Source organism: Manacus candei, unplaced genomic scaffold (assembly GCF_025592945.1).
Source record: "Manacus candei isolate 608988 ecotype Guabito, Panama unplaced genomic scaffold, ASM2559294v1 h1tg000050l, whole genome shotgun sequence".
NCBI classification, from domain to species: domain Eukaryota; kingdom Metazoa; phylum Chordata; class Aves; order Passeriformes; family Pipridae; genus Manacus; species Manacus candei.
In genome coordinates this window covers 14,932,565-14,946,304 of record NW_026138098.1, presented here as the reverse complement: position 1 = coordinate 14,946,304, position 13,740 = coordinate 14,932,565, and the positions used below count along the sequence as shown (strand labels likewise).

The window sequence follows — 13,740 nt, the reverse complement described above, 5'->3', positions numbered from 1 at the left end:
CCGGGAGCGGCGCAGCTGGAGGCGGGAGCAGCGGCGGGAGGCGAGGCGGCGGTGCGGGATGCGCTCCCGCCGCCGCGGGGGCGCCGGGCGGCCCCCCTGGCCCGTGAGTAGCGGTGTGGTTTTGCTGCTCCATGAAGTTTCCTGGGGACTCTGGGGCGGGGAGGGGCGGCGGGGGGCGGCTCTCAACTCCGGCACGGTCACCGGCCCGGGGAGAAGTTGGTGGAGGGCGGAGCAGGATCACAGGCAAGCAACCTGTCCCCGAGACGTGGATGTGATGCGGAACAGCGAGGCAGCAGGGAGCGGGATGGAAGGATGCTGGGCTGGGGAGGACCGTGCTCGGGAGGCTGGAGCAGTGATGGGGGAGTGTGTGCTGGGACTGGGGAGCGCTGGTAGGGGCAGCAGGGTGGTGGACAGCGCCTCTTTATAGTGGCGCTTGTGCTTGGTCGTGACTGAGCCTGAGGACGAACTGGGGGCAGTGAGCAGAGGGGTCCAGCCATATACTTGCCTGCATGGGGAAGGGCTGGCTGCGTGCTGGTGAGTCTGAGACCCCAAGGACCTGGTGTCCCTTTGGGCCCAGCTCAGAGGCTAAGGTGACTGCTCATCTCCACACTGCATTAGCTGCTGCTGGCTGAGCCCCAGCCTGCCAGGTCCGGCACTGAGGAGTCCTGCATAGGAGGAACAGGCTACAGCAGTGAGCAGATGTAGCAGCAGGACCTGGGCTCACAGGCTTTGGCTGGAGCAGAGGCACTGCAGGGTCTGGGCTGCTTGGGGCTGAGGTGCTGTGGAGGGGGCACTGCTGGCAGCCCAATTGTGGGAGAGGGGCTGCTGGGTCTGTGGGACATCTACCCGTCCTCTGCCCTGACAGGTACAGCTCTGACAGCCTGGTAATAGGAGGAATGGGAATATGATGTTACTGGGGCACATGTAGCATGATGGCATGAGGTGCTGTGATGTCGCCATGTTGTCACTGCTTTGGGGGGCCTTTGGGGTGCAATGAGGCCCTTGCTGCATGATGTCAAGAAATGTCGTAGAGGTGCTGGAGGTGACTGCGGACTGGGGTGGGATGTTGCTGCAGTGGTGGAGCATGACATCACTGGGGTGCATAGTGTGGAGGGCAGCAATGTCACGGTGGCATGCAGGATGGGGTGGCTGCACAGTGAGCCAGCTCCCACTCTCCCCATGATGTGGATCAGGGGCTAGAGATGTGCATGTGGGTACAATGAGGAGCCCCAGGAACAGCATCTCCCCAGTCATGGTGAAGAGTCTGGAGCACAACCACCTACCTGCTTCTTGGCTCCCATTCCAGTCCTATTCCACCCTCCCTGCAGGGCACTGTCATCCACAGCAATGCGTGGGAGCAGATGAGCCTTATGCACTGCATCCTGGCCCTGGAGCCAGCACCCTGCCCCTGTGCTGCTGGACTGCATCCTGCGTGGGTGCCCATGGCATCCACCCGCTGCCTCTACTCCTGCCTGGCACCTTGGCTTTGTGTTACCAGTTTTAGCCACACTGAACAAGCACCCTGGGATGACCACAACTCCTGAGGTGACCTTGCCACTAGATGCCACAACACAAGCCAGGACATGGCTCTGCTGGGACAAGATAGACTGAGGTCTGCCCTGCGTGCAAACAAAATCCATTAGCTTCAAACATCAGGTGGAGCTTCATGCCAGGGCCTTGGTGCTATCAGCAGCACACTGAGAACCATGAGGCCTTTCTGCATGCAGAGCCTGAGCCTCCCTCCTTCTTCCCAAAATGGCCTGGCTCCGGGCTGTACATCCCTTCCCCATGGCACCAGTCACTGGATCCACTGGGAAAAGTCTTTTGTCTCCAATCAGGAACATTATTTCCTCCTGGAAAAGCTCCATCCAGCTTGGAGGGATTTCAGCTGCAGCTGGATGAGGTGACGGAGTATCTGGGGAGCAGGCCAAACTGTGGGAAGTGGGAGCTGGAAGGGGGAAAGACAGGGAGAGGCCTGCCAATGGCCTGGGGACAGCCACCCATTGCCTGGCTGTGGCTGTGAGGTGGCGCTGCCCTGCAGGGCCAGGGGCTCGTGTGGCAGCCCTGCACCCGCACGTCCGCAATGCGGGCGGCTCTCCCACGTGCTTGCATTGGTGAGCCCAGAGTGGGACTGTGGCAAAGGCTTCTCTTCCTCCCTGTCTGGCACTGCGGAGTGACACCCAGGGACTGTCCCATCCCAGTGATGGGATGGGACAATCCAATGAACCCCTGTCCCCATCACATATGTCTTGAATGGAGCATCTGCACCAGGGAAAGACCCAGGCTCCTGCCCCTGGAGAGCAGGAGTGGTGCAATGGGATGCAGGGCTCTGGGTGTGCTGGGCAGTGGGGTTGAAGTTTCCTCTGCAGCTAGAGGACAGCCTCTTTGTGCCCGGACAGGTGGGCCTGAAAGCTATTTGGTTGAGTCAGGGGAGTCCTGGGCCCCCAAAGAGCTTTGGGACCATTCTCATCCCCAGAGGAGGCAGCAGCAGCAAGCTGTTCTCCACAACCTGGTGGGTCTGCCAGGATCTAAATCTGGGGTACCTTCCCCTCCCCAATGTGGGCATATGTGGTACAATGCAGCTGCCACAGCTTCCTTTGCTTACTGTCAGAGTCCAGTGGCATGGGGATCATGCCAGTGATCCAGTGATCCTCTGCCAGTGGCTGGCAGAGGGCTCATTCATCTCTGTACCCATGCCAGTTTTGGGGAGGGTCTGTTCCTGGTTGGGGAGAGCAGTCCTACCCAGAGGGATGTCATAGTCACATGAAGCAGTGTCTCCCACCTTGAGAGGTGCCCCAGCCATCCCTCCAGTTTGTGAGAGTGGGACAGGCTGGTTTTTCTGGATTTTATTCCAGCTGGAGCACTGGCATGTGCGTTCATGCCCATAACCTGGGGATACACAGCTGGTTGCTGGGCTCTTCCCCTCTGGATAGGATTGCCTGGCCTGGGGTGAGGGGTGGCCCTCCTGATCACCTGTGCTACAGCCAGGTAGAGCCAGCTCCAAAATCTCCGCAGCCTTGCCAGCAGTGCTGGCAGACACTGTCCTCCGCAGTCCAGGTTAATTGAGCCTCTCCTCCCAGTCTCCCGTTCTTCCCAGCATCTCCTTCTCAGGGCCGCATCCCTGTGCAAAAACCTTCCCTGGCCAGGCTGGAAGGAGCTCACCCTGCAGAGGTACTGGGAGGAACAGTGCCAGCTGTCTGGGGAAACTGATGCACATGGAAGTCACCTGGCAGAGTATCCTCATGTTCTCCCCATGGCCTTCCCCAGCTCTGGAAGACCAACTAGACAGAGAACAAGTTCCTCAGCCTGGTGAATGCCTGCTTCCTCTGGTCCTGCCAAGGGAGCAGTGATTGGTATTGTGACTTGCCAGGAATTTGGATGCCAGTGGCCCCTTGGGGCAGAGCAAGCTGAGCCTGAGCCCAGGTTTGTCAGCATCCCACAGCCCTCCTTCTGCTTCCCCAGTCCCTCCCATGGGTTGTACTCCTGCTCAGCCCCAGCCTCCCCAGTCCCTCCCAAGGCTGTACTCCTGCTCAGCCCCAGCTCGCTGGTCTTGTCCCAGGGAAGCCCTGAAGGTGAGCACCAAGGGGGTTCCGTGCACAGGGATGCCAGAGCTGTTGCAGTGCCAAGGGATCAAGGGGCAGGTGATGTGGCACAGGTTGGTGTGATATGGCGAGGGGTGGAAAGAGAGTGTCTCCTGTGCGAAGGCAATGGGGCTGCTTGGGCATTGTGCATTGTGGAGCAGGGTCTCCTCCTGAAGCTGATGAGCTGCAGGTCTCTCCCAGGTGTCCAAGATGCTGGCACTGTGCCTACTGTCCCTGGCCTGGTTCAGTGAGGGCTTCCAGCGCAGCGAGCCCATGTTCACAGCCGTCACCAACCGCCTCCTCCCACCTGACTACGACAGCAACCCCACACAGCTCAACTATGGTGTGGCTGTCACTGACCTGGATGCCGATGGTGACTTCGAGATTGTGGTGGCAGGGTGAGTGATGCACTAGTGCCTCAGTGCCAGCAGGACCTGGTGGCCCTGCAGAGCCAGAAGTCCTCCCTCCTCTGTGGGCTTGTGGCTGGCTGGGTGGTTGTGCACAAAGCAGGGTGGGGTGGGGGTCTGCGTGTGTGTGTGTGTGTGTGTGTGTGTGTGTGTGTGTGTGTGTGTCTGGTGTTGGTGCCAGCTGAGTGCCTGTGTAGGACCATGTGAGTGCCCCCATCAGTCCCTGCTCTGGGGCAGTGGCAGCTGCCCAGGAACTGGGGTCCACCCAGCAGTGCAGAGCCAGCGTGTCCCCAAGCTGTCTCGGCTCCGCTGACAGGACTCAGCGCTCTCCGGAGATTCAGTTAATTGGCTGGAGGTTTTTTATAGCCCTTTATTGGAGTGATAGCTGGGAAGGGCTGGCAGGAGCTGGGGAGGCAGGGAACCGTGTGCTGTGCTGCCAGTGCCCAAGTAGGGCTGGACACAAAACAGCTGCTGCCAGTGGGTCATGGACAGCAGGGACCATGGTGCAGGCTCTGTGTGTGTGTGCTGGCATGGCTGTGAGCTGCCGCTGAAGGGTGTTTGTGTAGACACCACCACTGTCATCCCCAAACAAGGCTTGCACACACAGGTGTGCCCTCCTGGAGAGTGTCCTTTACCCCCACAGCTCCCATCCAGTGGGATGGAGGCACAGCAGTGGCAAGCAGAGTGTAGCCCTGCTGCTGCTCTGAGCATCACCCTGAGGCAGGAAACCATGGGCAACACTGAGGACTCCAGAGAGGTCTGGGCCACTACTCCCAGCCATGCTGAGTCAAGAAGCCAGCTGGGGTTTTGTAAGCAGTTGTGGTGCCCGTTGTATAACTTGTTTACTGGTGCGTCAGGCAGGAACGGGCGGGGAGCCAGTGGTACGCACCTTGCTGAGAGGATTTGCCTTGTGTGCCCATTTCCCTGCCTTGGGAAAGGGCTGCAAGCAGGGACCTGCACGTCATCCTGCCCTGGTGTTGCCCTGTGGTATGCAGGCCAGGTGGATGTGGGATGCCTGACACAGCCCTTGGCCTCCACAGGCCATGCAGGTCTCTGCAGTGCCCATAACAGGGAAAATCTGACTTCACACCCAGTGTCCCCTTTAGGATGGAACAGGGGCTTTCATCCTGTCCCCAAGCCTCAGGAAGCCATTCCCCCTGCTCACACTCACAGGTACAACGGCCCCAACCTGGTGCTCAAGTACGACAAGGCCCAGGGGCGGCTGGTGAACGTGGCAGAGGATGAGCGGGGCTCCCCATACTATGCGCTGCGGGACCGTCAGGGCCACGCCATCGGTGTGACAGCCTGTGACATCGATGGCGATGGCCGTGAGGAGATCTACTTCCTCAACACCAACAATGCCTTCTCTGGTGAGTCCCACTGGCAGTTGTGCCCCGAGCCCGCAGCACGGCTGCCCGTGACCTTCGGTGCATGAGGGATGTGTGCGGGCTGGAGTTAATTTCTCAGTTGAGTGGCTCCATTGATTGATGGCAGCACGGGTGGGACACTGAGCCCAGCCAGCCACCGAGTCAGCACTTCCAGCTGCCTATTGCCCTCCCGGCAGCACCCCAAGCAGGACAGAAGCTTCCCCACCACCCCCAGGGCTGCCCTGGCACAGGGACCCTGCACTGCAAATCCCCACTGTGCCCTGCACCAGTTGTGCCCCTCTGTCTCGTGGCTCTCCTGTGCCTGCTGAACCAAATCAAGTCTAATCCTGCCCTGCTGGTGCTGTCCCAGTTTCTGGCATGACTGTCCTGGGGAAAAGACCTAAGTGCCCCAATCTGGCACTGGGAATCCCCAGAGCTCCCTGGCTTGGTGCTTCAGCCCAGCCCTGCCCTGTGTCCCTGACCTCCAGGCAGCAGATCTACCTTCCTGATGCTCCTAATTACCCAGGCTGGCAGTGGCTGCCAGCACACCTGTCCCTAAATCAGGCACTGCCATTGCCGCTGTCACAAGCAGTGCAGCTCGCTGCCTGTGCCTGGCACTGAATCGATTCTTTTTTTTCCTCTTTTACCTTCCTGGGGATGATCTACAGGGCTGCACCCCATTGGGACACATTTTACCTTAATAAGTTGGTTCTTCTGTGTGTCTCCAGGTGGCCCTTAAGGGTCATGGGGGCTCTTGCAGCAGCAGCCCAACCCTGGGTACTGTAGGGGGCTGTGGAGACAGCAGAGGTTTGGGATGCTCTGGGAAAAGTGTACCTCCTCCACAGCCTCCCCTGCTGCAGGGCACCCTCCCCAGAAGGAGGTGGGATGCTGCAGGCCACTGACCGGTGTCCCCCTCCAGGCATGGCCACCTACACAGACAAGCTCTTCAAGCTCCGCAATGGGCGCTGGGAGGACATCCTGAGCGATGAGGTGAACCAGGACGTGGCAAGCCGCTTTGCTGGGCGTTCCGTTGCCTGCGTGGACCGGACGGTGAGCAGGCAGGGCTCTGTGGGCAGGGGCATCTCTGCTCCCTTCCCACCCCCAGTCCCCTCCAGTGGAGTCCTGAGGGACAACTTCCCTTGCTAGCCCCATCCCACCCCTGCCAATGGGGCCAGGGGTGCCCCCCAGCAGCCTGTGACTGGCAGGGCTGGCAACTCCCCCAGCCGTGGGGACCGCGGATGCCTGTCCACATGGTTGCCACCAGCTGATAAACTTGCCTGTCGAGGTGATTTATGCTCCTGTCACCTGCTCTTTCTTCTTCCTCCTCCTCCAATGGTTTGTTTCCAAATGATTATCACTAAATCAGGGTGCAGCTGCTGCATGGGACAAGGAGGGCGGTGGAGACTGGGAGGACCTGGCACACCAGAGATGCTGGGAGGGTAGCGTGCCCCATGCCAGCACTGTGAGCCTGTGGACCAGAGAGCTTCTGAAGGAAAAAGTGCACATACCCACTCCAGGGATGTTTTGCCATGGGCTTTGCAGAGCTCTTGCTCAGCACACAGTAGCAGTGCCTGCTCCCACAGAGCAATGAGGGCTTCCACGGCAGGGATCCTGTGGTCCCCGTGGAGATGGGTTTTGGGTGGCTGGGTACTGAGGTGGTGCTGCTGGCTGCAGGGCTCCGGAAGGTACTCCATTTACATCGCCAACTATGCCAGCGGCAATGTGGGCCCCCACGCCCTGATTGAGATGGATGTGGCTGCCAGTGACCCCGCCCGTGGTGTCGTGGTGCTGGTGGACGTGGCTGCCCAGGCTGGCGTCAGCAAGTACACAGGTACCCGGCAGCTGTGGCCCCGTGGAGGGGACGGTGCACTGCTGGGCATGGTGAGCGTGGGACCCCGCTGTGGCGGGGCTGTGCAGCCGCGTGTTGGGCTGCCTGACTGCCCCATCTAGTGGCAGCCCCGGGGCCGGGGAAGGGACCGGGAGCACGGGATGCACACCTGGCAGGACCCCCGTGCCCGCCATCACTTGGGCTGATGCCTCCAGACCTCGCAGCATCCACAGGGAACTTAGTGGGACTTGGGGCTGTAGGCACAGGAGCGGGGCAGCGGGGAGTGTGCCAGCCTGTGCCTCATGCTACCCCATCGCCACGGGGACCGCTGCATTCCCCAGTGATAAATTGTCACTAATTAGGAGTGTTGTCACCATGGCGATGGCAGTGATTAGGGTTGGGAGTAAAACAACCGGCTTCCAGGCTCAATTAGCTCCTGATGAGAGGGATTGGAGGTGGGCAAGGAGGGACACTGGCAGTGGGAAGGGGGGGTGGGGCTCGGAGCACTGGGTGGGAAACACTGAGGGAACACGGGGAGCACAAACACCTCTGGGGCAGCTGTCCCCTCACTCCGGGGCTTCTGTCTCTAGGGGGCCGTGGAGTGGCTGTGGGCCCCATCCTGAGTGACAGTGCCTCTGACATATTCTGCGGTAATGAAAACAGCCCCAATTTCCTCTTCCACAACTGGGGGGATGGGACGTACAGGGACGTGGCGGCTGCTGTGGGTGAGTAGAGGGACCCTGGAGGAGCACCCGGACTTTGGGGACCTAGGAGCAGGCTGGTTCTGCCTGTCCCCGCGTGCACAGGATGAGTGCAGGGTGGAGGGACAGCCTTGAGGACCCAGAGCCCCACTAACCACCGGGCGGGGGGTGATGTGCATTGGGGCATCCGTCAGCACAGGGGTGCAGCCCTGCGCATGGGGGACTGTCTGGGTACCATGGGGCACATTCCGGGAGGCAACCTGGGGTGAAGGAGGCAGGGAGGGGTTCCCGTCTCCCCCTGTCCCCTTGCGGTTCCCCAGGGCTGGATGACCCCTACCAGCACGGACGCGGTGTGGCGCTGGCTGACTTCAACCGTGACGGCCGAGTGGACATCGTCTATGGCAACTGGAACGGGCCGCACCGCCTCTACCTACAGAGTGGAGCCCCTGGGCGCATCCGATTCCGGGTGAGGGCTGGGGCTGGGATACACCCACCGATGGCTTTGCCATTGAGCCACCGCAGCCAGGGGAACTGGCTTCATCCCGAGTTGCCTTTGAGCCCCAATTCCCAGGGAGGAGGGGACCCGAAGAACCAAAGCAGGACCCAGTGTCCTGCTTCCTCTGCGCATTGTCACGCCATGCCCATCCCTTGTGCAGGACATCGCCACCCCCAAGTTCTCCATGCCATCCCCCGTCCGCACTGTCATTGCAGCTGACTTTGACAACGATCAGGAGCTGGAGGTTTTCTTCAACAACATCGCTTACCGCGGCTCCTCTGCCAACCGCCTCTTCCGGTAGGAGCCCGGTGGGTACTGGGGGAGCTGGGGAGCCTGCACCCTGCTCTGGGAGACAAGCAGCCCTCACACCACAGCCAGGCTCACAGAGCTCTTCTCCAGCAGTGCCACGGCTCAGGCTCAGCTAATAAAAGATGCCGTGACTGAGCCCTTCCCAGTGTCATTACCAGCCACTACAATCGTGCCTACAGCAGCCCCTGGGGTCCCCAGCACCGCTGATTAGCTGCTGTGTGGAAGCTTGTTCTTGACTCCTGTTAATTGTGAGGGTCAATTCCTTATTACTGCTGTGTAGCACCTCCTTGCCCAGTGTGTGGGGTGGTGGGAGATGGTTGTCTATCTGTGCTTGCACTTGTGGGTGGGTGGAGGGCAGTGGCTTGTCAAGGAGTCCTTTGGAGACATCGCCAGCTCCTGGAGTGTTTGGAGTTGGTGCTGCTACTCTGCAGTTCAGAATCACAAGCTCTCATGAAATTCCTGTTGTGCCTGCATTGAGTGGGGACGTGCCAACAGGGGACAGTTGCATCGCCATCCCCACTGTATAGCCTCCAGGGCTATCACCTCTACCATGATTCTGCAGGAGGGTCAGACACAGCCCAGGAGGGTTCTGAGTACAGCAGAGAATGGCATTAATACCCTGTGTGTGTTTGGCAGGCTCATCCGCAGGGAACACTCAGACCCCATTGTGGAAGAGCTGAATCCAGGGGATGCACTGGAGCCTGATGGACGGGGCACGGGTGGGTCCCCCTGGCTCTGCTGGTGGAGGTCCATGTGCCACAGCTCTGCCTGGCACCTTCTATGACTGGGGATGCTGCATGGTTGGCTGAGTCATCTGCCTGCTCCCCACCAGCAGGCTGGAGCTCCCATCACCCAGGAATGGCCCCATGCTTTCTCCTTCCACCCATACCCAACTAACAGTGCCATCTCCAGTTCCCCTGGGATTTGCTCTTGGGGAGCTCCTTCCTGGGTGCCCACTGTTCAAAGTCACCCTCTGTGTTTGAGAGAGGGTGAGGCAGTTTCCTGTATCCCACAACCCTCCAGGCATTACCTGTCCCCTCCACTGCCCAGGATGCTGACACACCTGACTGCAGGATGTCACCCACACAGAGACACTTACTCCTACATTGGAGTCACTCTATCTTCCCTATTGCTCCTGCATGGCCAGGAATGCTGCTGTTGCCTGTGGAAGGACGCACCAGCAGCAGGGTGTAGCGGTGGGAGATGTGGGGCCTGGCCCTAGGCACGACATGATCCTGTCCTTGCAGGAGGTGCAGTGACAGATTTTGATGGTGATGGGATGCTGGACCTCATCCTATCCCATGGTGAGTCCATGGCACAGCCGATCTCCATTTTCAAGGGCACTCAGGTGAGTCAAGCAGGGGGTCCTTGTGTTGTCCCCATCCCTTTTGTCGCTCCCAGCTCAGTCTCCTTGCTCCCTCCTCCCTTGCAGGGCAGAAGCAACAACTGGTTGCGAGTCATTCCCCGCACCCGCTTCGGGGCCTTTGCGCGGGGGGCCAAAGTGGTGCTGTTCACGCGACGCAGCGGGGCCCACCTGCGCATCATCGATGGCGGTTCAGGGTATCTCTGCGAGATGGAGCCCGTGGCACACTTTGGACTGGGTGAGACAGAGGGTCAAGGGGTTGCCTTCACCCCCAGCCTTCCCTGGCACTTCCTTGGGCAGGGTCCGTGTCTGCTGCTCTGTTGTCCTGCAGCGCAATAACCATCCATGCCTGTCACCCTGGGTATGGTGGGCTCTGTGGGAGACTGAGCAGGGTGCCCAGCTACTGCAGCTCTGCTGCAAGGGGCAGCTGCCCCCTTCCCCACCCTTTGTCTGCTACTTTGCTCAGACACTAGGGCTTTCCCTGTGTTTTAGCCCTCCTCTGGCTCAGCATGGCCAGCAGCCAAGCCCACAGGAGTGTATTTCTGGCCCTTGGCAAATCATCCCATTGTCCTCACCTACACCCCTTGGACTACATCCGTGTACATGGGCTGTCAGCATGAGCACCTGGGGCCAGGCTTGGGGAGCAAGGAGCATTTGGCCCTCCCATCCCTACCACCCCACTGGCCTCCTTTCAGCCCCTGCCCACCCTGGAGACCCCCCCTTTGATGGGCTGCCCGCCTGCAGGGCATGACGAAGCCAGCAGCCTGGAGGTGACCTGGCCAGATGGCCGTGTGGTGTCACGAGCTGTGGCCAGCAGTGAGACCAACTCTGTCCTGGAGGTCCCCTACCCCCTGGATGTAGAGGAGCCACTCATGCCTGCCCCGCTGGAGGTGAGGGCTGGGTGTGGGTGCAAGGCGGGAAAGTTTGGGGACAGGAATGAGAGGTTGGGCTCTGCTGGCTCTGTGGCTGTCCAGGGCTGATTCCTCCCCATCCTGGCGGTCTCTGCTTCTCCCCAAATGCAGTGCGGGCAGGGATTCTCCCAGCACGAGAATGGACGCTGTGTAGGTGAGTGGCTGCTGGGGGCACAGGTGCGCCTGCACCCGGGATGCTGCAGCATGGCCCCAGGGGGGACACAGGGACATCATTCTGTGGCTGCCTGCCACATGGCTCAGTGCCAGGTACAGCTGTCTGCTTGGCACATGGCCTGGGGACAGGGCTGCAGCACCGCTCCAGAGGGGGACCGTGGTGTCACAGGGAGCAGCGAGAGCGCTGTGCTGTGGCGGGAGGCATGGCTGGCATGTGGCAGGCGTTGTACTGGAGCTACGAGCAATGAAGGGGTGTCAGGGATGCAGCAGGGTGGCTGTGGCCATGCTGTGAACCTGGCTTATGCATGGCTACCACTGGGGTGATCATCCAGCATGTACAGGGGGAACTGGAGGGGCCATAGCTGGGAGTCCCAAGCTCTTTGCCCAGCCATCTAATGCTGAGGACTCTCTTGCAGACACAAATGAGTGCACTGAGTTCCCCTTTGTCTGTCCCCGGGACAAGCCCATCTGCATCAACACCTATGGCGGGTACCGCTGTCGCAGCAACAAGCGCTGCAGCCGGGGCTTTGAGCCCAACGAGGATGGCACAGCTTGTGTGGGTGAGTGATGGCTGGGACACCCTGACCCCATGCCAGCTGGCAGCAGCCCCAAAGCACCACCTTGGGATGGTGCTGCACCCCTGATAAAGGCCTGGCCACATTCTGCAACTTGTTGGGTGGCTGTCCAGCCACCTCCACCCTGGCTCTGTCTGTTCATCCTGCGCCTCGCACTGAGTCACCACTGACTCCCCTTCTCTTTCTCTTTGTTTTTCTCTCTTGCTCCTTCTCTGTGCAGCTCAAGTGGCCTTTTTTGGGGGATACCCCTCTGCTGGGAGCTGGCCCAGGCTCCCCCACAGTGCCCTCCTCCCTCTAGTTCTCGGACTCTGCCTTTGCCTCTATGCACTTTAATCCCTGCCTGTAACATGCCAGAGCAGCCTTGGTGGAAGGACCAGCTGGCTTCTGCCTGTCTCTCTTTCTCTCTTTTTCTCCATGTCCAACTGCCCTCGAAGCGCTGGCTGTGACCTATCAGGGTGACCTGCAGTGGGACAGGCACGGACCTGGCTGTCCCATGCACCGTCGCTGGGAAAGCAGCCCTGGGGCAATGCAGCAGAGCCCCTTCCCCAGCATCCCACTGCCCCAGTGATGCTCCTGCCACGCTGGCACCTCCCAGGTGGTCGCTTGCTCCGTCGCCTCAATACTGTACCATGTGCCTGCTGGTTTGGCCTGCGACGTGTGTGCTTTGCCTGCCCCCTCCTCGGCGGTGGGGACCACCTCCCCAGCCCTGGCAGAGGAGGGTCTCCCCAGTCCTGCAGGGGCAGGACCCTCCTGCTCTGTTTTTTAATGTATTGACCCTACTGTTTGGAGTCGGACCCTGCTTAGTCTTCCAGCCCTTCTCCCAGAGAACTCCCCAATAAACTATATCCCATCTATTAACCTGGCCTGCTGAGCTGTGCAGGGCAGGGCTGTGCCCATGCTTCTGCCCACCCTGCCCTGGGGCTGCATGTGGAGGGAGCTCAAGGTGGGGAGCATCCCCGCTATGCCCCAGCTCTCCCTGCCTCAGGGGTGGGAGCTGGTTGGAGGGTGACAGTGACCCTGGGCAGCTCTGTACTGGGGACACAGCACTGGAGGGGCTGGGGTGCAGCAAGTAGCCCTGCCTGCACCCCAGCAAAAGGGCTGTGCTGCCTTCTGCTGGTGTGCTGTAACCCCATGCTGCTCTCTTCCCCACTACCAGACATCGACGAGTGTGCTCAGGGCTTGCACAACTGCAGCCAGCTCTGCACCAACACCCCTGGGGCACACACCTGCCGCTGCCACCCAGGCTTCCGCCCCCTTGATCCTGCTGCCAGCCGGTGCCTGGGTGAGTACCTACAGGCAGCAACTGGCTGCCCATTTGTGGCACCCAGCCTGGTGCAGCCATGCTGCCCTGGGAGCAGAAATGCTGTTTCCTGGGGTGCCCAGTAGTGCTCACAGCCCTAGACCTGGAGGGTGGGATGGACAGACTGCGGCTGTGCAGGAGCTTGTGGAGTAAGAAGGCATCTGCCACCCAGCAGCCTTGGGACAAGCAGTGGCAGGACCACCTGCCTTCATGTCCCAGGTTAACTCAGCCTGCCCCCCCTCATGCACCCTCTCTCCTTGCCCATACCAGACAATCCCTGTACCCTTGGCACTGCTCTGACCCTCTCTACTTCTTTACCAGACATAGATGAGTGTCAGGCACAGCCTGGCCCCTGCGACCATATCTGCCACAACACCCACGGCTCCTTCCACTGCCACTGTCACCGCGGCTTCTCCCTGGGCGCCGGTGGGCGCTGCCGGCGCAACTAGCCTGCCCTGGCACAGCCAGATGTCCCCTGCTCACCCCCAGCCCTGTTCCAGTTGCACTCGGTGCCAACTGAATAAACCCTTTCCTGCACTGGCTTCCTCGTGTGTCCCTGTCACTGGGGCCACTTGACTGCTACACAGGTCTGTCCTTGTCCTCCCATAGACTGCCCCATCTGCCCCATCCCTCACCCTCATTTCCCCCACACTCACCATCCTCGTGGGGATCTGTACACACCAGTATGTTAAGGGATACCCAACCTGACTCTGCCCCCACAATGTTGT

General features: G+C 60.4%; 1 protein-coding gene across 8 annotated transcripts; it reads left to right on the top strand.

The window, feature by feature from the left end:
- On the top strand, positions 1 to 13,541 carry CRTAC1 (cartilage acidic protein 1). Of its 8 annotated transcripts, XM_051800038.1 has the most exons (17): positions 1 to 103; positions 3,783 to 3,979; positions 5,162 to 5,358; positions 6,275 to 6,405; positions 7,030 to 7,186; positions 7,774 to 7,908; positions 8,205 to 8,350; positions 8,541 to 8,677; positions 9,326 to 9,408; positions 9,937 to 10,037; positions 10,122 to 10,290; positions 10,797 to 10,942; positions 11,075 to 11,117; positions 11,554 to 11,697; positions 12,869 to 12,994; positions 13,099 to 13,231; positions 13,334 to 13,375. In XM_051800038.1, the coding sequence occupies exons 1-17, from the start codon at positions 59 to 61 to the stop codon at positions 13,341 to 13,343; spliced, it is 2,100 nt and encodes a 699-aa protein (XP_051655998.1). In that variant the 5' UTR covers positions 1 to 58; the 3' UTR covers positions 13,344 to 13,375. The 8 variants fall into 8 exon arrangements, with proteins under 8 accessions (XP_051655998.1, XP_051655999.1, XP_051656003.1 ...); XM_051800039.1 differs by lacking the exon at positions 13,099 to 13,231 and having other exon boundaries at positions 13,334 to 13,541; XM_051800043.1 differs by lacking the exons at positions 11,075 to 11,117; positions 13,099 to 13,231 and having other exon boundaries at positions 2 to 103; positions 13,334 to 13,431.
- Positions 13,542 to 13,740: the final 199 nt, after the last annotated feature.

Coding starts and splice junctions, on each gene's coding strand:
- CRTAC1 (XM_051800038.1), top strand. CDS start 59: ATGCGCTCCCGCCGCCGCGGGGGCGCCGGGCGGCCCCCCTGGCCC. Junction 6,406..7,029: donor TTGCCTGCGTGGACCGGACG/GTGAGCAGGCAG, acceptor TGCTGGCTGCAG/GGCTCCGGAAGGTACTCCAT. Junction 10,038..10,121: donor CCATTTTCAAGGGCACTCAG/GTGAGTCAAGCA, acceptor CCTCCCTTGCAG/GGCAGAAGCAACAACTGGTT.